This window comes from Eleutherodactylus coqui, chromosome 11, assembly GCF_035609145.1.
Source record: "Eleutherodactylus coqui strain aEleCoq1 chromosome 11, aEleCoq1.hap1, whole genome shotgun sequence".
In the NCBI taxonomy this organism is placed as follows: domain Eukaryota; kingdom Metazoa; phylum Chordata; class Amphibia; order Anura; family Eleutherodactylidae; genus Eleutherodactylus; species Eleutherodactylus coqui.
Genome location: NC_089847.1, coordinates 134,986,654 through 135,012,562, shown reverse-complemented (window position 1 = coordinate 135,012,562; position 25,909 = coordinate 134,986,654). Strand labels below are relative to the sequence as shown.

The 25,909-nt window shown below is 44.5% G+C and overlaps 1 protein-coding gene across 10 annotated transcripts in view; it reads right to left on the bottom strand.

The window, feature by feature from the left end:
- The window catches only part of NAV2 (neuron navigator 2), a 352,103-nt gene that overhangs the window by 47,959 nt on the left and 278,235 nt on the right, over positions 1-25,909 (bottom strand). For 9 of the 10 annotated variants that reach the window (XM_066583580.1, XM_066583587.1, XM_066583577.1 and 6 more), the window contains one exon: positions 16,651-16,773. In XM_066583580.1, the coding sequence (XP_066439677.1) occupies positions 16,651-16,773 (123 nt within the window). Of the gene's footprint in view, positions 1-2,143; positions 2,384-16,650; positions 16,774-25,909 lie in introns of those variants that run through there. The other variant, XM_066583586.1, reaches the window with a different exon arrangement.

Genomic DNA, 25,909 nt, shown 5'->3' with positions numbered 1-25,909 from the left:
AGAAAACTGAGAATTTCTCCGTGTGGCGTTAAAAACAGGCGCTATACCGGCGATTGCGGCCATAGTAAGGCAGTATAAATAAATCTTCCCAATGTTGTTACAATGTTGCTACTTTCGGCACAACCACCACTGTATCTCCTACAATCAGAAACCAATATTTTGGGGTTCCTTTTGCGTACCCCTGTACCAACCGCAGAGGTTAGCAGATGCCAGAATATCTGTGTGGACTTTATGACACGGACGTAAGCAGAGGAGAATCTAAAACAGATACAGATGAGCTCCATGGGCACGCCTGGATTAGTCAGCGAATGGCCGGCATCCACCCCAGAACCAGTCCAGATGGGGTCACCAGCGCTTGGATCCATGCTCGCTCCCCTGTGGTGAGGCCCGGAAACCACAGACCCTATTAATTACACAGCTAGCTGGAAGAACTTGTTTTGGGCAATTGCAGAAGACAATGCTTCCTATGAAGCTGTCATGGCTGCAGGGGGATGTAATAAAGAGGAGGTAGTCAGGGGGAGGGGAGGCCCATTACTAATCCAAGCTAACAGGATTAAGGTGCAGAGGGGGGAAAAAGAATCATGAAATGCCCCTCTGTCCCCTCCATCATTAGTTCACAGGATGGACTGTAATCTACCCCCAAAATTCAGAGAACCCCCCCCCCCCCTACTTGCTGATTTCCTATCTTTTCCATTATCACAACTGTAAGAATGTAACACTGCTGCTCCCATATACAATTTCCCCTCTGCTCTTAAAGGGGTACTCCCGCCTCAAAGCAGGGGCATAGAGTCCGATAGGTCATGGGGATGGGACCCACAGCGGTCTTGATTTAGGGTCCTCACAACCCCACATCTGATTTTTGTTGTATAAAAGAAATAAAAGAGAACAGATGACACGTGGAAATAAAAAAACGGACACGCTGCGCATGCGAACATACAGGCTTACATAAGGATTATAATCGCTCTGTTTAGTTGTGTACCGAAATCAGGCGCACTCATCTGAATATGACCCTAAAGGAGTGTAGCAGTCTGGGTAAAACATGGCTGAAATGGGGATACCGCTGATTACAAGGTGGCAGGACGACGAATACAGCCGACATGCGGGTTACACAAACAGCATAGCGCAGCCATATCCGTAGCTGCCTACACTGCCTGGCGTCCATAACTCCTACAGAAGTCAATGGCAGCTATGGAAACGGCGTAGCACAGCACGCTACGCCATCTCTGTAACTCATGAGCTACTGACATTGTGCTGCACGGTTTGCATAGCTCCCATTGACTTCTATAGGAGTTCTTGAAGCAGTATATAGTATCACAGGGAGCTACGGATACGGCATACCTGGCTGTTCTATGCCGTTTGCGCAACTTCCGTGCTCGGCTGTATTTGTCATCCCACCACCTCATAATCCGCCGTATTCCCATTTTGGTCATGTTTTACACAGATGGGGCCATTCCTTTAAGATCCGAATCAGAGGAGAAACTCCAATCAGTCTACCATAAAAGGGACCAATCCGTTCGTGTGCCTGCAGGTTAGTCGTATCCATTGCTAGTCCCCTTTTTTTTTTTTACTTCCGTATGTCTCGTTATTTCTCACGTGCAACAAAAAAAAAACAAAAGAAAGCCAAGTTTCTTTGCCAGCATTGCTCAGCAACAATCGGCGCACTCGCCTTTTTTTGGTGCCCCCATTGACTTGAATGGCCGACTGTCATCCGAGAAATCGGACCAGAATAGGAATCGCTACAATGTATTTATCTATTTTTAATGTGGACCGTCAGTTTGCTTAAAAACCGCCACACGGCTGAACAGTCCTGACTGCAGCGGGTCCACGTGCGGTCTGTTGCACGGACGAGGATTAAGTCTATGTGAATAAGCCCCAAGGATACGATTGCAGCAGAGCGGCGGCGTCTGGATTTGTTCTCCAGGAGATAAGGAACATTAGATAAAAGAAATATTTCTCCTGCTTTCTTTTCACCTTCCAGCAAGGTCATAAAAAGTTGGCAAAGAGCCGCCGCCTGCTCCGTCCTGACAGGTACAAGGTGACAATGACCTGTAAAAAGGCTTCCGCGGACCCCCGACCCACCCAGACAATGCCGAGACATGGAAGAGCTCCGACATGTCCGTTGGCCGCTGACAGCCAGACTTACCCCTTGCTCCTGATCCTTCCAGTCCATTGAATGGTTCTGTTCTGCCGCCCGTGGACGATCCCAGACATGGAAGCCCCTGTGGTCGATGACACCTTCAGCGGCGGCGGCGCTTCCCCAGCGCATTCATATCCGCTCTCCTGACAAAAGTGGTCTCTGCGCACATGGAGGAGCCCTGACAATCACTGGAAGTCTCACAAGTAGAGCAGATCCTGCACTTCAGAAGTCTCAGGGAAACCTGATCTCACAAGTGGTTAACCAGTGAAGCGCCGGCAGCCCACACGTCAGCACAGACAGCAGCACACAGCCGAGTGCTCGCAGGTCTGGGAACTCTCCTGAGCAAATACTAGTGAGGTGCAAACAAAAGCCTGCAGTGACCCGGCCCGTGTGGACAGACGCAGCAACAAGAACCGCCCGCTCATCCAAGATAGAAGCTCCTGGGGAACTACAAGTTTCAGCACGATGCAGCTTAGTATGCTACACAATAAAGAGGTTTTATTATGTTACAACACTGGAGACCAAACATCGTTAATACAGGTTATAATAGATGGCAGAGCTGTCATTACTGGAAATGAGGGCAGATATCTGTCTGCTAACCCTCAGCTGTGGACAGTACATGCATGAAGTGTAAGCTCTGTGGGGCGGGATCAGCTCACAATTTAAGTATATATTGTCATTTATTGCTTGCTTTCTGTTGTACTTTCTACAAGAAACCCCATTTGGGAGGACAGTTCCAGGGGCACCATTACTGTGAGGGGGGTCACTATTACTGTGAGGGGGTCACTATTACTGTGAGGGGGTCACTATTACTGTGAGGGGGTCACTATTACTGTGAGGGGGTCACTGACGGCCAGTACTACTGTGAGGAGAACACTGAGGGGCACTATTACTGTGAGGAGTTCACTGAGAGGCACTATTACTGTGAGGTGGTCACTATTACTGTGAGGGGGTCACTATTACTGTGAGGTGGTCACTATTACTGTGAGGTGGTCACTATTACTGTGAGGGGGTCACTATTACTGTGAGGGGGTCACTGACGGCCAGTACTACTGTGAGGAGAACACTAAGGGGCACTAATACTGCGAAGAGGTCACTGAGGGGCACTATTAATGTGAGGAGGTCTCTGAGGGACACTATTACTGTGAGGGGGTCACTCAGGGGCATTATTACTGTGAGGGGGGTCACGGAGGGGCACTATTACTGTGAGGAGGTCACTGAGGGGCACTATTACTGTGAGGAGGTCACTGAGAGGCACTATTACTGTGAGGAGGTCACAGAGGGGCACTATTACTGTGAGGAGGTCACAGAGGGGCACTATTACTGTGAGGAGGTCACTGAGGGACACTATTACTGTGAGGAGGTCACAGAGGGGCACTATTACTGTGAGGGGGTCACTGAGGGGCACTATTACTGTGAGGGGGTCACTGGGGGGGCACTATTACTGTGAGGAGGTCACTGAGAGGCACTATTACTGTGAGGAGGTCACTGAGGGGCACTATTACTGTGAGGAGGTCACTGAGAGGCACTATTACTGTAAGGAGGTCACTGGGGGGCACTATTACCGGGAGGAGGTCACTGGGGGGCACTATTACCGGGAGGAGGTCACTGAGGGGCACTATTACCGTGAGGGGGTCACTGAGGGGCACTATTACCGTGAGGGGGTCACTGAGGGGCACTATTACCGTGAGGGGGTCACTGAGGGGCACTATTACCGTGAGGGGGTCACTGAGGGGCACTATTACCGTGAGGAGGTCACTGAGAGGCACTATTACTGTGAGGTCACTGAGGGGCACTATTACTGTGAGGGGGTCACTGAGGGGCACTATTACTGTGAGGAGGTCACTGAGGGACACTATTACTGGGAGGAGGTCACTGAGGGGCACTATTACTGGGAGGAGGTCACTGAGGGGCACTATTACTGGGAGGAGGTCACTGAGGGGCACTATTACTGGGAGGAGGTCACTGAGGGGCACTATTACTGGGAGGAGGTCACTGAGGGGCACTATTACTGGGAGGGGGTCACTGAAGGGCACTATTGCTGTGAGGAGGTCACTGAGGGGCACTATTACTGGGAGGAGGTCACTGAGGGGCAGTATTACTGCGAGGGATCACTGAGGGGCACTATTGCTGTGAGGAGGTCACTGAGGAGCACTATTACTGTGAGGAGGTCACTGAGGGGTACTATTACTGTGAGGAGGTCACTGAGGGGCACTATTACTGGGAGGAGGTCACTGAGGGGCAGTATTACTGCGAGGGATCACTGAGGGGCACTATTGCTGTGAGGGGGTCACTGAGGGGCACTATTACTGTGAGGGGGTCACTGAGGGGCAGTATTACTGTGAGGAGGGTCACTGACTGGCAGTATTACTGTGAGGAGGGTCACTGAGGGGCACTATTACTGTGAGGGGGTCACTAAGGGGCACTATTACTGTGAGGAGGGTCACTGACTGGCAGTATTACTGTGATGGAGTCACTGACGGGCACTATTACTGTGAGGGGCACCCCAATTCTGCAGCATTGCCAGTGTATAAATGACTTTGCTATATACTCTCCCCTGAAGCAATCTTCTGCGCTGTTTGTGCACTCAGGGAGTCTCTATTTACTGAAGTCACAGAGTAAACAGCTTCTCACTTGGTGACGTCTTCCATTTGTATATCTGAACCTTGTAACAGGTGCACAGAGGTCATGAAACCCCTAAAAAGGGTGTTCTGACTTATTTCTATGAAGGTACTAGCTTACATTATATTTTGTCATGTCGTCTGACCTGTCAGCGGGGCAGCGCCACAGATTTGTAGCCGCAGTCCTGCTGATTCCTCCCATGTCTTTCTTTTGCTTAAACTCCCCCCTTCCATACAGAATGTTCTTAGATTCGGCTACCAGCATTGTGACAAGTGGGTGGTCTCCACTGCTCACTGTCAATCAAGTCTCATGTGTCCCAGTGACAGTAAGTAGTGGGGACCTCCCACTTGACAGATTCACAGCTCTGGGAACCAAATTCAGGAAGAGTCCATATATGGAGAAAAAGGGGTGCGTATCAACAAAAGACAGTATTATTAAAGTCAGCAGGGTCATGGCTACGACGCTATGCAGCTATAAGGCACTCACCCTAAGGGGTTACAGTCGCCATGGAGATGGACTAAGAAATAAACCAAAAATCCCTATGTTTGTCGAAGTATGTGCCAAATTTTGGTACAATGGAACTGAGCATGCTCACTGGACTGATTGTGATTGGTGAATGCCCTGACATAAAAAGGGCAGAGGTATTGGACAGAGGAAGTAGAGGCTGCTGCCTGTGAGGAGGCAGCGCAAGGTGCTGGTAAGAAAGAGGCCAGAGGGAGAAGGGGACAGCGCTGCCCGGACTCAGAGAGGAGGAGGAGTACCCAACATCAGCAGAGGGGAGCGGATGTAGCTCTTCAGACCCCTGGGACAATGCCGCATGATTGTTTGGGGTCATTAGAAGCAGCAACTCCCACTCATTAAACCGTAAGTGAGGCCAACCACATAAGGGACACTGGGTATGCACATCATTGCTTGACAAAGACCTGATATAAACAGAGGTCGAAACATTGCAGCCATGATTTGGAAGAAGGAATGAAGTATTTTATCTATCATTGCATCACTGTGCTGCTGCGGATTCTTCATTCATAAGGGACACTGGCTATGCACACCAGAAGAGATTACAATATCAGCAGGCCTGCTACAGGAAATAGGTCTTGTACTAAGGACATTGAACGGTTGTCAAGTTTCCGACGCTCGAGCCTCTGTTCATAAACGAATATTTATTGGCAAGGGGAAAGTCAAATGTCACCGTGGGAATCGAGCAAGACATCGCGACCGTATAATGTAATCGGCCTAATAGACCGTATTGGACTGTAAACCCCAAAGATAAGCAGTGTATCCTATGTATCTCTGGGATAGTACCATTAGTCACCTGTTACTGATATTGTTCGCAGGTATTACCATTACAGATCGCTCAAGAGATATTAGTGCTTGGAGTTGGTAGACAGCGCCCGGGTACTCCTTGTAGTTGGTAGACAGCGCCCGGGTACTCCTTGTAGTTGGTAGACAGCGCCCGGGTACTCCTTGTAGTTGGTAGACAGCGCCCGGGTACTCCTTGTAGTTAGCAGACAGTGCCCGGGTACTCCTTGTAGTTAGCAGATAGCGCCCGGGTACTCCTTGTAGTTAGCAGATAGCGCCCGGGTACTCCTTGTAGTTAGCAGATAGCGCCCGGGTACTCCTTGTAGTTAGCAGATAGCGCCCGGGTACTCCTTGTAGTTAGTAGATAGCGCCCGGGTACTCCTTGTAGTTAGTAGATAGCGCCCGGGTACTCCTTGTAGTTAGTAGATAGCGCCCGGGTACTCCTTGTAGTTAGTAGATAGCGCCCGGGTACTCCTTGTAGTTAGTAGATAGCGCCCGGGTACTCCTTGTAGTTAGCAGATAGCGCCCGGGTACTCCTTGTAGTTAGTAGATAGCGCCCGGGTACTCCTTGTAGTTAGTAGATAGCGCCCGGGTACTCCTTGTAGTTAGTAGATAGCGCCCGGGTACTCCTTGTAGTTAGTAGATAGCGCCCGGGTACTCCTTGTAGTTAGTAGATAGCGCCCAGGTACTCCTTGTAGTTAGTAGATAGCGCCCAGGTACTCCTTGTAGTTAGTAGATAGCGCCCGGGTACTTGAAGGCTAAAGTTACATCATTAACATCCTATCGTTCACTTTTATTTGTGTCTTTTACATAAACATCGCGCACTTCGGTTCCCCCACCGGCATCGCTTCACCTCCTCTCATGACACTGCCATAAGGATATGGCAAATTCTCCTTAAATAATCTCAAGCTTTTAAGAACCCCAGGTTGGCGGTTAGTCACGAAGCGCCATTCTACATCGATATATAATCTGTTTCAAGAATTGAGGAAAGTTATAAATTGCTCATCATATCTTCCGTGGATCCACTGCTGCATTCATAATTCTGCTTGCTGCTACTATAATCAGTCGACAATGTATTGACGGGCGCATCTCTAGCAGTTCTAGTGCAATGTTCTGTGCTGCACTGCATTCTGGGACATTTCTTTGTCCTACATAAACACATATTAGGGCATCGTGTGAAAAGTCCACAGGAAGCACTAAACAGACACTGAACAAGCAGTGGTACTCCGCAGCCTTAAGACTGTGCAGAAGAGAACATACAGTAATCTGAGGAGAGCCCTATTGGGCAAACATCTCCTGATGGGGCAAACAATGTCCGGAGTGTGTCCTATCCTACAGCTTCCCCCCAGATAAGGGTCTTTATCCTCCTCCCTTCATGTCAGGGAAGATACCTGCTGATAATGATCTTATGTCTATGGCCTGCTTAAAGGGATGTTCAGATACTTGGAAAAAGTGGCAGAGAGGGGCACAATTCTGAAATGTTCGCTGGAACCTTCATTTCCCAAATCATTGTCCCATGTGAACACAATCAGCCGATGAATGAGCAAACGCTCATGTAGCCAATGTACGGGCATGTACAAATGGGAATATGTGCCACTGACTAATGCATTATGCATGGGGATGGAGAATCGCAGTACTGATTGTCGCAATGCTAGCAATCGCCTGCCACATGTGAATGGTAGGGACGAGTTCTGATCAACACAATTGCTCAATCAGCGCTCGTTTACAAGGGCCCAAGGATCGTATAGTGTAAAAGGGCCATAAGGTGTACTCGCCAGCCAGATAGTTCCCAGGTCCATCGTAGCTTTTCTGGTCCCTGCTGCTCTAGAAGTTGCTGCAGCCGTCACGTGCCATTCATGCAGATTACCTAAGGCCTGTGCAGCTAGGCTGCAGTGTGTGGAGCTTGGGAAGCTCATCTGTGTCTGTGCAGCTAGACTGCAGTGTGTGGAGCTGGGGAAGCTCCTCTGTGCCTGTGCAGCTAGGCTGCAACATGTGGAACTGGGGAGGCTACTCTTTACCTGTGCAGCTAGGCTACAGCGTAAGGAGCTGTGCATACTCCCCTGTTTCTGTGCAGCCATGCCATGGAGTGAGGACCTGGGGATACTCCCTGGTGTGTGAGAAACTATGGTGTGCAGGACTAGCCCTATGGATGTGAGCTGCTCAATGAAACAAAGCTGAGCTGAATATAAGCATTGCAGAGGCTTCTGTCTCCTCGTTCCCCTTTTCACTTCTGTCCGACAACATTGATGGGAGACAGAGCTGCCAGAGACCACATTACTGGTGACCGTGTAAGTACTTCTGAGAAACCTATTATTACACAGGAAAAGGAGGAATTAAATTTAAATCCCAGTCACTGGATAAGGATTGTGAGAAAACCCGATATACGGGTACTGAAGTATTACTGCACTACCGCCGACACGGATCCTCTGTAATAGCCGACCGGTCAGGAGTCACCTCGGAACGACACCTAAAGGTTTATCCGTTTTCTTTTCATATTTCATTAGTCTGTTACTGGAAGCATAGATGTTGGCTCCTGGACCATACATCAGCTATAACTGGGGCCTCCCTACTACCAACACCACCCAAGGTGGCTGTGGAAATCCCAAGCCAGATACAAGGGCCCTCACATTATTATGGAAGGACCACATATCTGCCTAAAGGTACTGTTCTTTTCATAAGTAGTCGGCGTCTCCCAATGCTGGTCATGTGTGACGGATGGCGCAGGCTCTTGGTCATCCACAGAGTTACTCTCACTCGCTAGTCTTTCCATTTTGGCCATACCAAACAGGTCACCGACGTCAGTCTCAGGAACTCTGACAGCCCTCGGGAGATTAGCATGCTCCATCCTGTCCCGACCACAAACTGCTGCGCCACTACCGCTGCTGCCGTGATTCTACTCAACAAGAGAAACCAAGTCATCTTGTAGATATGATACTTTTAATGTACAACAAAAAGACATGATGTTACAGCAAGCTTTCCAGCCTACGCAGTGTTCTCAGGCTTATGCAGTAGATCTGAAGCCTGAGGAAGAACCCTGAGAGGTCTGAAAGCTCGCTGTAACATCATGTATTTTTGTTAGCCATTAAAAGGCATCATATCTACAGGATTACTGGGTTTCTCTCACTGAGAACAGTCACACTTTTTCTCTACTGGCGACACCGGACCAAAGTTTTTTTTTGTGCATATTTATGATGTTAGTGGTTTCCTAGTCACAGGCAGACCCACCTCCAAAGTTCTCGCTCTGCCCCATCGTGTCACACATCCAGCACCTGAGGGCACAAAGGATTTAAAGACTGCAAGACAAGAGGTAGCAAAACCCCAGAAAACGTGTGTGTGGCGCTCAGCTCATTACACAGAAAAGAGAAAAAGTGAGCACCCACAAATAATAGTGCAAAAAATGTAATTTTCTTTATTATGCAACTCTAGAAAATGCACCGTTTCAGGTCAGCCACCTTTTTCAAGCTAAATTGTGATGTGACAGGTATAGGTTGCGACAAAGGGTCCCAATCGGGAGAGGGCAGGAGCATACGTCAGAGACCGCGGGTCACCAGGGCTGTCACGATTTGGCTCGGTCGCCGGCCCGATATGTTACGTTTTTGCACGATTATTCGTGCGTGTCGGCTTTTTCAATTCACTAAAGGGTTAAAGAAACCATTACAGAAGAATGCAAAGAATTTGTAACAAATACTGACAGCGATACCGAGGGGTGACAGAGTAAAACCAATATTACATACAATCCAATCCCAATGAGCCATAGAGTCCATCCGCCAAATGGCCCAAGAAGTGACGGATCCCCCCAGAACTGCGTTCCCAACCTCCTGGAGCGGCTAGGTTTAGCCCTGCAATATGTAACCAGTGAGTATGCCATAGTTTATTATTTTGCGCCCCCTGCAGCTATCAGACAAATGTCAAACTCCCTGTAACACTGCTGCTGTTCTCCGTTATGGCAGAGGACCCTGTGGACCCCCTAGTCGTCAGGACCCAGGTGCACCTCCCCCATTGCAGAGTCGTCAGGGCTCACATTTAAGTAAGTGAACACTTTGCAGCACGTCGGTTTAACAGTTATGAGCTGATGGTTGTAAATAGTTTATCAGAGTTGCTTACGGTGGAACATTTCTAGCATGTGCAGCTGTTTATAATCCGGGGCTGATCTGTGCATTACCCCAACGCCACAGAAGTGCGTACAACAGCCTGACGTAACGCTGCACAGACAGCGCTGCAGGAAGCCAACTTCTCCCGGGTCCAGCATCTCCGTTCCAATGATTTTACTGGGCCGCAATGGAACAAATTTAGATATATGTTTGGAAGGAAGCAGATTTACTGCCTCTTTATGGGGCCAAGTGCCGGAATAGCCGGTAAGCTCTGCAACTGCAGGTAATGAATTTCTAGCTGGAGAGCAGGAATACCGGGGCGATGAAATCATCTGCTTCTCTGCTAAAGAGGTTTGAGGTTAGACGGAGGCTGCACTGAATCAGCCACTTCATGGACAAGTCCTAGGTTGTACCGGCCGGGCACCAATACAACAGCAGCCAAAGGAGCTTGCTCTGGCAATATGGGAGCGTACCTGCCAACAGTCCATTCATCCAGGGACCGCAACACAACAGGGGCGGAGCTCACACTCATTTACATTAAAGCAGGTGTTTAACAGTGACTGTGCCAGCAGAATAGTGAGTGCAGCTCTGGAGTATAATACAGGATGTAACTCAGGGTCAGTACGGGATAAGTAATGTATGTACACAGTGACTCCACCAGCAGAATAGTGAGTGCAGCTCTGGAGTATAATGCAGGATGTAACTCAGGATCAGTACAGGATAAGTAATGTATGTACACAGTGACTCCACCAGCAGAATAGGGAGTGCAGCTCTGGAGTATAATACAGGATGTAACTCAGGGTCAGTACGGGATAAGTAATGTATGTACACAGTGACTCCAGCAGCAGAATAGTGAGTGCAGCTCTGGAGTATAATACAGGATGTAACTCAGGATCAGCACAGGATAAGTAATGTATGTACACAGTGACTCCAGCAGCAGAATAGTGAGTGCAGCTCTGGAGTATAATACAGGATGTAACTCAGGAGCAGTACAGGATAAGTAATGTATGTACACAGTGACTGCAGCAGAAGGATATGATGATATACCGTTTAGAGCAGGTCATTGGCTTTAGGTATTATACTGTACATATAGCAGTTTACTAGATTTATCACGCTGTCTGTGGTCCTGTGAGTGTACATGACAGCTATGTATTTGCACCTCCAGTGATGTCACCGGCAGCGTGTTCTGACAGCAGACATTCGTGCCTCGCTCTATGATATCCCGAGCCCCGCAGTCCTGTCTCATTCACGTGGGTGGATCTCGGCCGCTGGCTAGATTATGTCATGTAATGCAAACTAGTTTATCGAATTGATCACATTTTTCCTAATTGCCGCTTGTCAGCAGAATCCAGAGGCGGCTCATATAACCCAGAACCCCCGCACTGGCAAATATTTGTGAGCACGACTGGTCACTGTTTACCAGGGACTTACCTCAGGGGTCACAGTCCTGCCGCTCCCGCCTCCTTGCCCTCCCACCTCACACATCATTACAACAATGTAAAAAAGAGCAAATACATTTCACAGGCATTTTTCTTTATAGTTCTATCCTTCTTTTGGTTATTCCTGCACCTCTGTGTCAGTCTACACTGTAGTTTTGGTGTGCTATTCATGAATCAGGTGGCTCAGGATGAACAATTGGGTCTATAATAGGACAGATAAAATGTGTCAGTAAGGCTAACGTCACACGAGCGAGTGCGGTATGGGGCCGTGACTCCCGCTCCCATCCGTGTGAAATCCCTGTGGATGTGAGTGAGTGTTGTAAGTAATGTCCGGTTCCCACTGTCGAGGCCCGCCGCACTACATATCACATACTCCCAGCGCTGAGAGCCTCCAGAGACACTTCCATCAGTGGGTATCACCGATATCAGATGGCGCTCCTCTTATAACGCTCTGGTACTATTATAGACCTCAGGCTGCTGGCGGTTATGTCCCTCGCAGCGCCGGCTCCTGATGGCTATCGCGTTGTGGGAACCTCCGTTTATTGCCGCAGTTTCAATGACTTTGGAGGTCATTAGACACGTCCGACAGGAGCCTCCCAACAATCATTAACGGCAGGAAATGCCCCCCCCATCAGTAATTACACGGGGGGCGCAGACTCCTCCGGGCCCTCCGCTCAGAACGCTTCCCATGCCTCAGATCCCCGCAGTCAGCAAATCTGTGTTAGAGCCTAATGTGCAAACAATGCAGAGACTAAAGCAACAAACTCCTCGCGGCTGCGGTCCGGCGGACACAGTTTTCAGGCCTGGTTCCCGAGGTTCCATAACTGTTGTCCGCAGGGGGCGCCTACATTATAGAAGTAGCAGGTAGCTGCGAGCGCTGGGTCTACTCCACCCGACCTCACAGACAATGAGCCCCACGCCTTTCTGGTTTCTGCGCACTCTGCAAGAGTTCTATGTTTGTTAGAGAAACTGTCGTTTCTCCATTTTACTGTATTTACAAAACCCACAGCCGGGGATTTGTCGTAGGAGAATCTAAACTAATCAGCGCCCCCACACAGTGTACATACAGGACATTACTGCAGCAGAATAGTGAGCGCAGCTCTGGAGTAGTCAGCAGGTTCGTGGACAGACACACTGCTGGCGGCTTAGCTGCGCTCCTGTAGTGCGGGGTGGGGGGGGGGGGGGGTATTTTTCCTGAGGACTGTAGAGTTGCTGTTATAAACGTGACACTTCCCAGGTTGCACATCAGCAGTATAATCTCCGGCAGACACAGAACAAGCAGGGATTAATGATAAGGAGGACTATAACCCCCCGCTGGTATTAGACGGTCCCATAAACTACAATTATGACCGACTGCCTATAGAGGACATGCAGAACACGTATGAGGATCTGAGACCCTACAGAGTGGAGCAGGAAGCATTAAAGGGCCAGTTCATACAAAGGTGTGAATGTGTACTTTAAGTGTGGGAAAGCACACCGGGCCCCAGAGCGCGCTGCGGGTGGCGGTTACCGCTCACTTCTGCTTTGCACATGTTTTTGAGGAGCTTTCAGAGCCGGCGGGCTCATTCAGACCAGATCTACACAGCAACATGAAGATCGCAGTTTTGCATATAAGGAGTGTCAACAGGGTTGTGCTGCAATCTAAGGTGATTATGCAAATATCCATCTCCCTTATTTGCATATCTCCCAGAGCAGCATGCATGGCCATTTGAGTCTCCTCACTCACCGTCTAGGCGCTCTCCCTAAGGAGAACAGATAGCGTTCCTGACTCTTAGGTGATTGTGACACAACAGTCTGAAAAAATCCAAAACCTTTAGGCTTTTGATCACAAGTCAAATGCAAATTAGCCAACATACGCTGCAGTGCGTGCGACTTGCTTCTGACCTATCACATCACAGCTCTAATACAGTCACATGACAAGTCACACCAAGTTTGTAGCCACTTTTCTGAGACGTGATGTTGCATGACCAAAGTTGTCAAGAAGCCCCATCCTTACACCGCAAGGCTCACTAAGCAGATATTACTGAATACATGCTTCTGGTGGCTGAACTACAGGCCCCAGCATAACACCAGTAACACCCCACACAACTATACTGTCCTACGATGTCCAGTAGACACCATAAACAATGAATATGGTGCGCTGCGTATGGCTGTCTTCCAAATCGCCATACCCAATCTCGAATGTCTTATCGTATTGACTAGAGGCCATTAAAGTTAAGCTCTGGGCCCCTGGTGATCCGTGGGGGTGTTATTATACGGGTGTTTCCATATATTTAGGCATGACTGGGCATGAACGATCCCAGACCAGATCTAGTCAGTAGGGCTGTACTTTGTCTCAGGTTGGCACTCCAGTCAGATGGCACACATCAGTTTGTACCTGGAGTTGCCCCTATTATGTGCCTAGACAATGGCGCAGTAGGGGAATGACCTAGTTTTGTCAAATGCCTAAGGCCGCAGCTTTACTGGAAGGGGTTAATGGGAAACTGACGGGACGCACAATAACTACAAAAGGATCCCATCTGGCCTTTCCAGGAACGGACTGACTCATCTGACATGTGAAATACCTCTGAGCTCCACATTCTGCAGTGATGCCATCCCGGAGCTTGTAAGGGGGATGAAAAGGGAATGTGGCATATTTGGGTAAATGCCATAGTGCTTGTTAAGGGAAATGCTACAGCGACTGATGGGGATTATACAACTGGTGATGATAAAGTGCAACCGTGAAGTTTGCTTATTGCAACAGTCTCTGTTGTGGCCCCTGTGGACATTGCGTGAGTGGTCTCCATCCCTGTCACAGTGGCCACTTCGAAGGTTTGCACAACTGGTCATCGTGCTGGGCACAACATGTGTAGCTGATGGGCGAAAAGTAGGGCATGTCCTATCCGCAGGATGGTACTTGGTACAAATGGAAGGGTGTGGCATGCACAATGGCCGTGATGGTGGAACGTGCAGGCTAGTTCAAGAGGATCAGTATAAGGATGGGTGCAGCTTAAGTTGTGAGCAGCAAGAGAAGCCCAAAGGCCAACAAGCCGAGACAGTTCTAGATCCAGTATTGTCGAGTATGGTAAGATAAGTTACAACGTTCTGAAACTGTGTGCCAAGTTAAAGAGACTGCACTGCCAATAAAACTGCTAAATAAAGACTGTCTACCATAGAGTGTGCCGTCTCTAAGGCCGTTTTGAGAAAATCATGCGAGATTCGTGCATTGCAAGATGCACAAATACGAACCCCGTTGTCTAGAATGGGTTCACACTCATGAGCGACTCATTCCTGCATAGTGATACAATGTTCTATCTAGCTGTGAGACTCCGCTAGCAGCCTCATTCTCCTCAATGGGGTCGTCGGCAGCAGCGCCAGCGACATCAATGAGAGGACTCTGCGGCTTCACAGTGGATGTGAGGCTGTTTTCACGCCCGATATATCACTCACCCGGGCCACACAAGCCTTAGGGTACTTTTACATGAAAGGACTGTCCAGGGGTGATAATCGCTGACCAAATAGAGGCGGAGCGCACTGGAAATTCCTCTGGTTGCCCAACTCCATTCACAGTAAACAGGCAGTCCTTAATAAATTAACGACTGCCTGTTTACGGAGGCCAATAGTCACCTGGTTCCTAGGTGCGCTAAAGACGAAGTGACTATTGGATTGTCAGATGCTATGCTTGCATGGGACCAGAGCTGCCTTTAATCACTCTTTGGAGCGATCACTCGGACAACTATCAGCCTGTGTAGAATCACCCTTATCAGCTATCTGTATGCCTTGTGGGATCCCAACCAGCGGTGCCTGCAGAGGCTGTGACAGCGGGACTGGCAGACACTGAACTTATATAATCAGCACCTCATATCCAAAAAATGTTGGAACTACTTTAACCTTCTACTGCTTCAGATGCGCTCAGAATCATGCCGATAGCGTATGAGCCAACACTGTAGGGGGCGACAGCGAGATGTCAGCTGATCATTTCAAATGCAGCTTTGGATGCGACTAGAGTATAAGACCTGCTGTAACACATAATCACAGCATTCTAAGTAGCCTGTTAGACTTATAAGTAGTACATCACATTACGTCCAGTTAAATATGCATCTAATGCTGTTTATAAGTGAACCCGACCTGCTGGTTAAATCCACCTATAATCCACAGGAGGCCCAAAGCTGCGGCCGCTGTCAGATCTCAAGCGAGATCAATATTAATAGTTCAGCATATAAAACAGCCAGGGGTGGTCCCTGAAATTTGAAGACCCACCTGTTATAGGGATCTAAGGGGATTAAAGCTTACCCAGCGGTATCCCCTGACTGACGTGACCTCTGCTAGTGCAGAACTGAAAGTCCCAGCATGCACAGTGACCGGCATGCCACGGCATGTAGCTCTGCAGGGGTTGCCAAAGGTTCCCCAACGACAAGGGTGCAGCCATTTATCACAGAGCAGAGGAATGTATAGCTGTGTGAACAATGACCAGTTAAGGCATGCTACTATAAATAAGCAGACAATGTACACAACGTCTGCTGACCCTGCGGTGTAACCCGCGCTGACGGCACTGCTACATCACAAAGAACCAGACTCCAAGACCGTGACATGCGCTGCAGAATGCTGGATCTGAGGCTGCAAAGATTAGTTCCAACACAACTCGTTAACCACACCCCTTAATGACATCACGTCTCACTCCCATGATGTCATCTCTCCCCTGAATTCCCCCTCTCCCGTATGGGAAAGGATCATCGATCTTTAGTATGGCTGACAGTAAAGCCTCAGTAGTAGACTATATGATGATGAACAGTAGAAAGATAAGACATACATGCAAAAGGCTATAAAAGTAGAATTACTGCCATGAAACCACATAAAGTCCTACAGTGGGAATATATTTTATAATCTACTATCTGAGTGGCCGTCAAACCGCAGTCATAAACCCAAGAAATCTAGATGATACTTGATCTCAAGGCCCAAAGGCCTCGGGGTTTACTTCCATGGCTACACGTAATACACAGTAATGCAGACTTCACACCGAGGATACATACAGAGAGATAATCCAGGACTGTGACCAACCATACAGGACCGAGCGCTCGCCTACCTGTCAGCATCCCCTTGTCCCATAGATGTGTTCCTCTGAAGTGTTTCCCGCACGGCCGACATCCCGTCAGGCAGACGATTCAGTCTCCGAGTGTAAAGGCCCAATCCCCCATCTGTCATATAACTGCAAAAAGAGAGAAATTCAGGCTAATGCAAAATATTGAAGGACGTCATCTGTATATAAAGACATGCAAATAGTTACAAGAACAAGGGACATATTCAAAGAACAACTCCAGGCGTCACCAATATTAACGTGAAATGATAAAAGAAGGTGGAAAACAGATTTTCTTGTACACCATTTTATTTCATTTTGAACATCCCTTCTGTAATACTGCCCCCTATATAAAAGAATATAACTACTATAATACTGCCCCCTATGTACAAGAATATAACTACTATAATACTGCCCCCTATGTACAAGAATATAACTACTATAATACTGCCCCTATGTACAAGAATATAACTACTATAATACTGCCCCCTATGTACAAGAATATAACTACTATAATACTGCCCCCTATGTACAAGAATATAACTACTATACTACTACTCCTATGTACAAGAATATAACTACTATAATACTGCCCCCTATGTACAAGAATATAACTACTATAATACTGCTCCTATGTACAAGAATATAACTACTATAATACTGCCCCCTATGTACAAGAATATAACTACTATAATACTGCTCCCTATGTACAAGAATATACCTACTATAATACTGCCCCCTATGTACAAGAATATAACTACTATAATACTGCCTCCTATGTACAAGAATATAACTACTATAATACTGCTCCTATGTACAAGAATATAACTACTATAATACTGCCTCCTTATGTACAAGAATATAACTACTATAATACTGCTCCTATGTACAAGAATATAACTACTATAATACTGCTCCTTATGTACAAGAATATAACTACTGTAATACTGCCCCCTATGTACAAGAATATAACTACTATAATACTGCTCCTATGTACAAGAATATGACTACTATAATACTGCCTCCTATGTACAAGAATATACCTACTATAATACTGCCCCCTATGTACAAGAATATAACTACTATAATACTACCCCCTATGTACAAGGATATAACTACTATAATACTGCCTCCTATGTACAAGAATATAACTACTATAATACTGCCCCCTATGTACAAGAATATAACTACTATAATACTGCCCCCTATGTACAAGAATATACCTACTATAATACTGCCCCCTATGTACAAGAATATACCTACTATAATACTGCCCCCTATGTACAAGAATATAACTACTATAATACTACCCCCTATGTACAAGGATATAACTACTATAATACTGCCTCCTATGTACAAGAATATAACTACTATACTACTACTCCTATGTACAAGAATATAACTACTATAATACTGCCCCCTATGTACAAGAATATAACTACTATAATACTGCTCCCTATGTACAAGAATATACCTACTATAATACTGCCCCCTATGTACAAGAATATAACTACTATAATACTGCCTCCTATGTACAAGAATATAACTACTATAATACTGCCTCCTTATGTACAAGAATATAACTACTATAATACTGCTCCTATGTACAAGAATATAACTACTATAATACTGCCCCTATGTACAAGAATATACCTACTATAATACTGCCCCCTATGTACAAGAATATAACTACTATAATACTACCCCCTATGTACAAGGATATAACTACTATAATACTGCCTCCTATGTACAAGAATATAACTACTATAATACTGCCCCCTATGTACAAGAATATAACTACTATAATACTGCCCCCTATGTACAAGAATATAACTACTATACTACTACTCCTATGTACAAGAATATAACTACTATAATACTGCCCCCTATGTACAAGAATATAACTACTATAATACTGCTCCCTATGTACAAGAATATAACTACTATAATACTGCCCCCTATGTACAAGAATATACCTACTATAATACTGCCCCCTATGTACAAGAATATAACTACTATAATACTACCCCCTATGTACAAGGATATAACTACTATAATACTGCCTCCTATGTACAAGAATATAACTACTATAATACTGCCCCCTATGTACAAGAATATAACTACTATAATACTGCCCCCTATGTACAAGAATATAACTACTATAATACTGCCCCCTATGTACAAGAATATAACTACTATACTACTACTCCTATGTACAAGAATATAACTACTATAATACTGCCCCCTATGTACAAGAATATAACTACTATAACACTGCTCCCTATGTACAAGAATATAACTACTATAATACTGCTCCCTATGTACAAGAATATAACTACTATAATACTGCCCCCTATGTACAAGAATATACCTACTATAATACTGCCCCCTATGTACAAGAATATAACTACTATAATACTACCCCCTATGTACAAGGATATAACTACTATAATACTGCCTCCTATGTACAAGAATATAACTACTATAATACTGCTCCCTATGTACAAGAATATAACTACTATAATACTGCCCCCTATATAAAAGAATATACTGTAACTACTAAAATACTGCCCCCTATGTACAAGAATATAACTACTATAATACTGCTGCTATGTACAAGAATATAACTACTAGAATACTGCCCCTATGTACAAGAATATAACTACTATAATACTGCCTCCTATGTACAAGAATATAACTACTATAATACTGCCCCTATGTACAAGAATATAACTACTATAATACTGCCTCCTATGTACAAGAATATAACTACTATAATACTGCCCCCTATGTACAAGAATATACCTACTATAATACTGCCTCCTATGTACAAGAATATACCTACTATAATACTGCCCCTATGTACAAGAATATAACTACTATAATACTGCCCCCTATGTACAAGAATATAACTACTATAATACTCCCCTCTTTGTACAAGAATATACCTACTATAATACTGCCCCCTATGTACAAGAATATAACTACTATAATACTGCTCCCTATGTACAAGAATATAACTACTATAATACTCCCCTCTTTGTACAAGAATATACCTACTATAATACTGCCCCCTATGTACAAGAATATAACTACTATAATACTGCTCCCTATGTACAAGAATATAACTACTATAATACTGCCCCTATGTACAAGAATATAACTACTATACTACTACTCCTATGTACAAGAATATACCTACTATAATACTGCCCCCTATGTACAAGAATATACCTACTATAATACTGCCCCCTATGTACAAGAATATAACTACTATAATACTGCTCCTATGTACAAGAATATAACTACTATAATACTGCCCCCTATGTACAAGAATATAACTACTATAATACTGCCTCCTATGTACAAGAATATAACTGCTATAATACTGCCCCCTATGTACAAGAATATAACTGCTATAATACTGCTCCCTATGTACTAGAATATAACTACTATAATACTGCTCCCTATATACAAAAATATAACTACTATAATACTGCTTCCTATATACAAGAATATAACTACTATAATACTGCCCCTATGTACCAGAATATAACTACTATAATACTGCCCCCTATGTACCAGAATATAACTACTATAATACTGCCCCCTATGTACCAGAATATTACTATAATACTGCCCCCTATGTACAAGAATATAACTACTATAATACTGCCCCCTATGTACAAGAATATAACTACTATAATACTGCCCCCTATGTACAAGAATATAACTACTATAATACTGCCCCCTATGTACAAGAATATAACTACTATAATACTGCCCCCTATGTACAAGAATATAACTACTATAATACTGCCCCCTATGTACAAGAATATAACTACTATAATACTGCCCCCTATGTACAAGAATATAACTACTATAATACTGCCCCCTATGTACAGGAATATAACTACTATAATACTGCCCCCTATGTACAAGAATATAACTACTATAATACTGCTCCTATGTACAAGAATATAACTACTATAATACTGCCCCCTATGTACAGGAATATAACTACTATAATACTGCCCCCTATGTACAGGAATATAACTACTATAATACTGCCCCCTATGTACAAGAATATAACTACTATAATACTGCCCCCTATGTACAGGAATATAACTACTATAATACTGCCCCCTATGTACAGGAATATAACTACTATAATACTGCCCCCTATGTACAGGAATATAACTACTAGAATACTGCTCCCTATATACAAGAATATAACTACTATAATACTGCCCCTATGTACAAGAATATAACTACTATAATACTGCCCCCTATGTACAAGAATATAACTACTATAATACTGCCTCCTATGTACAAGAATATAACTACTATAATACTGCCCCCTATGTACAAGAATATAACTACTATAATACTGCTCCTATGTACAAGAATATAACTACTATAATACTGCCTCCTATGTACAAGAATATAACTACTATAACACTGTCCCCTATGTACAAGAATATAACTACTATAATATTGCCCCCCATGTGCAAGAATATAACTACTATAATACTGCCCCCCATGTACAAGACTATAACTACTATAATACTGCCCCCGCCATGTACAAGAATATAACTACTATAATACTGCCTCCTATGTACAAGAATATAACTACTATAATACTGCCTCCTATGTACAAGAATATAACTACTATAATACTGCTCCTATGTACAAGAATATAACTACTATAATACTGCTCCTATGTACAAGAATATAACTACTATAATACTGCTCCTATGTACAAGAATATAACTACTATAATACTGCTCCTATGTACAAGAATATAACTACTATAATACTGTCCCCTATGTACAAGAATATAACTACTATAATACTGCCTCCTATGTACAAGAATATAACTACTATAATACTGTCCCCTATGTCCAAGAATATAACTACTATAATACTGCTCCCTATGTACAAGAATATAACTACTATAATACTGCCCCCTATGTACAAGAATATAACTGCTATAATACTGCCCCCTATGTACAAGAATATAACTACTATAATACTGCCCCCCATGTACAATAATATACCTACTATAATACTGCCCCCTATGTACAAGAATATAACTACTATAATACTGCCCCCTATGTACAAGAATATAACTACTATAATACTGCCCCCTATGTACAAGAATATAACTACTATATTACTGCCCCTATGTACAAGAATATAACTACTATAATACTGCTCCTATGTACAAGAATATAACTACTATAATACTGCCCCCTATGTACAAGAATATAACTACTATAATACTACCCCCTATGTACAAGAATATAACTCCTATAATACTGCCCCCTATGTACAAGAATATAACTACTATAATACTGCCCTCTATGTACAAGAATATAACTACTATAATACTGCCTCCTATGTACAAGAATATAACTACTATAATACTGCCTCCTATGTACAAGAATATAACTACTATAATACTGCCCCCTATGTACAAGAATATAACTACTATAATACTGCCCCCTATGTACAAGAATATAACTACTATAATACTGCCCCCTATGTACAAGAATATAACTACTATAATACTGCCCCCTATGTACAAGAACATAACTACTATAATACTGCTCCCTATGTACAAGAATATAACTACTATAATACTGCCCCCTATGTACAAGAATATAACTACTATAATACTGCCCCTATGTACAAGAATATAACTACTATAATACTGCCCCCTATGTACAAGAATATAACTACTATAATACTGCTCCTATGTACAAGAATATAACTACTATAATACTGCCCCCTATATACAAGAATATAACTACTATAATACTGCCCCCTGTGTACAAGTATATAACTACTATAATACTGCCCCCTACGTACAAGAATATAACTACTATAATACTGCCCCCTATGTACAAGAATATAACTACTATAATACTGCCCCCTATGTACAAGAATATAACTACTATAATACTGCCCCCTATGTACAAGAACATAACTACTATAATACTGCTCCCTATGTACAAGAATATAACTACTATAATACTGCCCCCTATGTACAAGAATATAACTACTATAATACTGCCCCTATGTACAAGAATATAACTACTATAATACTGCCCCCTATGTACAAGAATATAACTACTATAATACTGCTCCTATGTACAAGAATATAACTACTATAATACTGCCCCCTATATACAAGAATATAACTACTATAATACTGCCCCCTGTGTACAAGTATATAACTACTATAATACTGCCCCCTACGTACAAGAATATAACTACAATAATACAAGTTCTATAAAATAGCGTAATACAGGGATCCGCTGACACAGTTCAGACTGACCAGTAAGTATCGAGTCTCTTGCAGTCAGACGCTCCGGGCTGTATATCCAGTTGACCTGACACTATACCTCAAAACTCCTCGTTTAATTTCCGCCCTTGTGCATTAGGCCTTTTTGTGAAGGTGCATGGCCTCTTCAGTTCTCTGTTATCAGCCACTTCAGGCTGTGGAGAGGCTGGCTGTGGTGTTTGATGATGGGATCAGATGTCTGCAGTGCTGAGAACCGCCATAACACGCCTTCTCTTACTTACCTATAAACCCCTATAACATGATAATAATCTGCTGAGGGCTCCGGAGCTGTAATCTACACGAATCATAAAGCAGGACTAATCCTTGAAGGGCAGGTGCTTAATGCCGCCGTGCTGGGGTTCAGTTCATATGATCCCTCTCCCATTCGTCTCAGAGTAATAGGTGGGGGTCCAGAGCTCCCGGCAGACCCCTATTATACAGAGATTACAACCTGGGCATGTCTGAGGGACTGGCAGCAGTTCTAGACACAGATCTGTTCGCAGCAGAGAGTTTGTCACTGTGTAATGTCCCCCAGACCAGGGCAGTGGACTCTCCTAATGTACAAGCATGTGGGGTCTCCTGTACGAGGCGGTCAACAACAGAACATCCTCCGTGTAAGTTCCTATCAGACAGCGCTTCCAATGGAACTGTAAAGTAGGGAGTTGTCCTTTATGCAATTCCCTACTGCATTCTGTAAAGCAGCTCCAAAGGCGCCTCCTCTGCTGATGAAGTCCTGCTATCGGAATAGGAGATTCAGCTGAGCAGGGTTGAACCTTTGTGTCTATAACCATCTGTCTGACCTCAGAAGCTTGCAATCTAATCCCACTCTACGGCCCTCGCTGCCCACCTGGAATGATACCGGTAGATGGAGAGAGTTGCTGGTCCTACCTGCGTCCTGACAGAAGCGTGACAGTGTCAGCAGGCAGCAGAGCCGGCCGGGTGTCTGCAGCTCCAGACGGGTTGGAGTGGTTTCCATGTAGCTGGGAGGAGAGGGAGGGAAGCTGCACACTCCACTGACCTCAAAGGATTTCGGCTGCTTGCACCCAACACCAGCGTTGGGATGCCCCTGGGATGGCTTGCAGTCGTTGCTAACCTGCAGAGGCGGCTGGGACCTTCCCATGTCAGTGAGCACAACCCCAGGGGCAATGATACAAGACGATTTCCTAAATGACACCAGCCTCCCAGATGTGGCCCGCTTACCCTCAGATTCCCTCCAGTCCGGCACAACATCTCGAATCAGACGTTAAGAGCATGAAAATAATAAACGATGTGGGTGATGATGTACAAGGAGTATTCTAGGCGTGTAATACACGATGGGTGATATCACATGAGGAGTATTCTCAGCCTGTGATACACAATGGGTAATGACCTACGAGGATTATTCTCAGCATACGTGATACATGAGGATTGAAGATTTAGGAATATTTTAAGTGTGTGTGATACGTGATGTGTGATGATATAGGAGTATTCTCAGTGTGTGATACATGATGGATAAGGACATAAGAGAAGTATTCTCAGTGTGCAATACATGATGGGTGATGATATAGGAGTATTCTGGGTGCGTGTGATACATGATGGATAATGACATAAGAGAAGTATTCTCAGTGTGCAATACATGATGGGTGATGATATAGGAGTATTCTGGGTGTGTGTGATACATGATGCATGATGATATAGGAGTATTCTGGGGGTGTGTGATACATGATGCATGATGATATAGGAGTATTCTCCGTGTGTGTGATACATGAAGTGTGACAATATAGGAGTATTCTCAGCATGTTTGATACATGATGGATAACGACATAAGAGAAGTATTCTCAGTGTGTGATACATGATGAGTGATGATATAGGAGTATTCTGGGTGTGTGTTATACATGATGCATAATGATATAGGAGTATTCTCCGTGTGTGATACATGATGCATGATGATATAGGAGTATTCTCCGTGTGTGATACATGATGCATGATGATATAGGAGTATTCTCCGTGTGTGTGATACATGAAGTGTGACGATATAGAAGTATTCTCAGCATGTTTGATACATGATGGATAATGACATAAGAGAAGTATTCTCAGTGTGTGATACATGATGAGTGATGACATAAAAGGAGTATTCTCAGTGTGTGATACATGATGAGTGATGACATAAGAGGAGTATTCTCAGTGTGTGACACATGATGGGTGAGGATATAGGAGTATTCTCAGTGTGTGACACATGATGGGTGATGACATAAGAGGAGTATTCTCAGCGTGTGTTTTACATGATAGGTGAGGATATGGGAGTATTCTCAGCACGTGTGATACATGATGGATAACAACATAAGAGGAGTATTCTCAGTTTGTGATACATGATGAATGATGATATAGGAGTATTCTCAGTGTGTGTAATACATGATTAGTGATGACATAAGAGGAGTATTCTCAGTGTGTGATACATGATGGGTGATGATATAGAAGTATTCTCAGGGTGTGTGATACATGATGGATAACGACATAAGAGGAGTATTCTCAGTGTGTGATACATGATGGGTGATGATATAGGAGTATTCTCAGTGTGTGATACATGGTGGGTGATCATATAGGAGTATTCTCAGTGTGTGACACATGATGGGTGATGACCTAAGAGGAGTATTCTCAGTTTGTGATACATGATGAAAGATGACATAAGAGGAGTATTCTCTGTGTGTGTGATACATGATGGGTAATGATATAGGAGTATTCTCAGCATGTGTAATACATGATTAGTGATGACATAAGAGGAGTATTCTCAGTGTGTGATACATGATGGGTGAGGATATAGGAGTATTCTCAGTGTGTGATACATGATGGGTGAGGATATAGGAGTATTCTCAGTGTGTGATACATGATGGGTGATGACATAAGAGGAGTATTCTCAGTGTGCGATACATGATGGGTGAT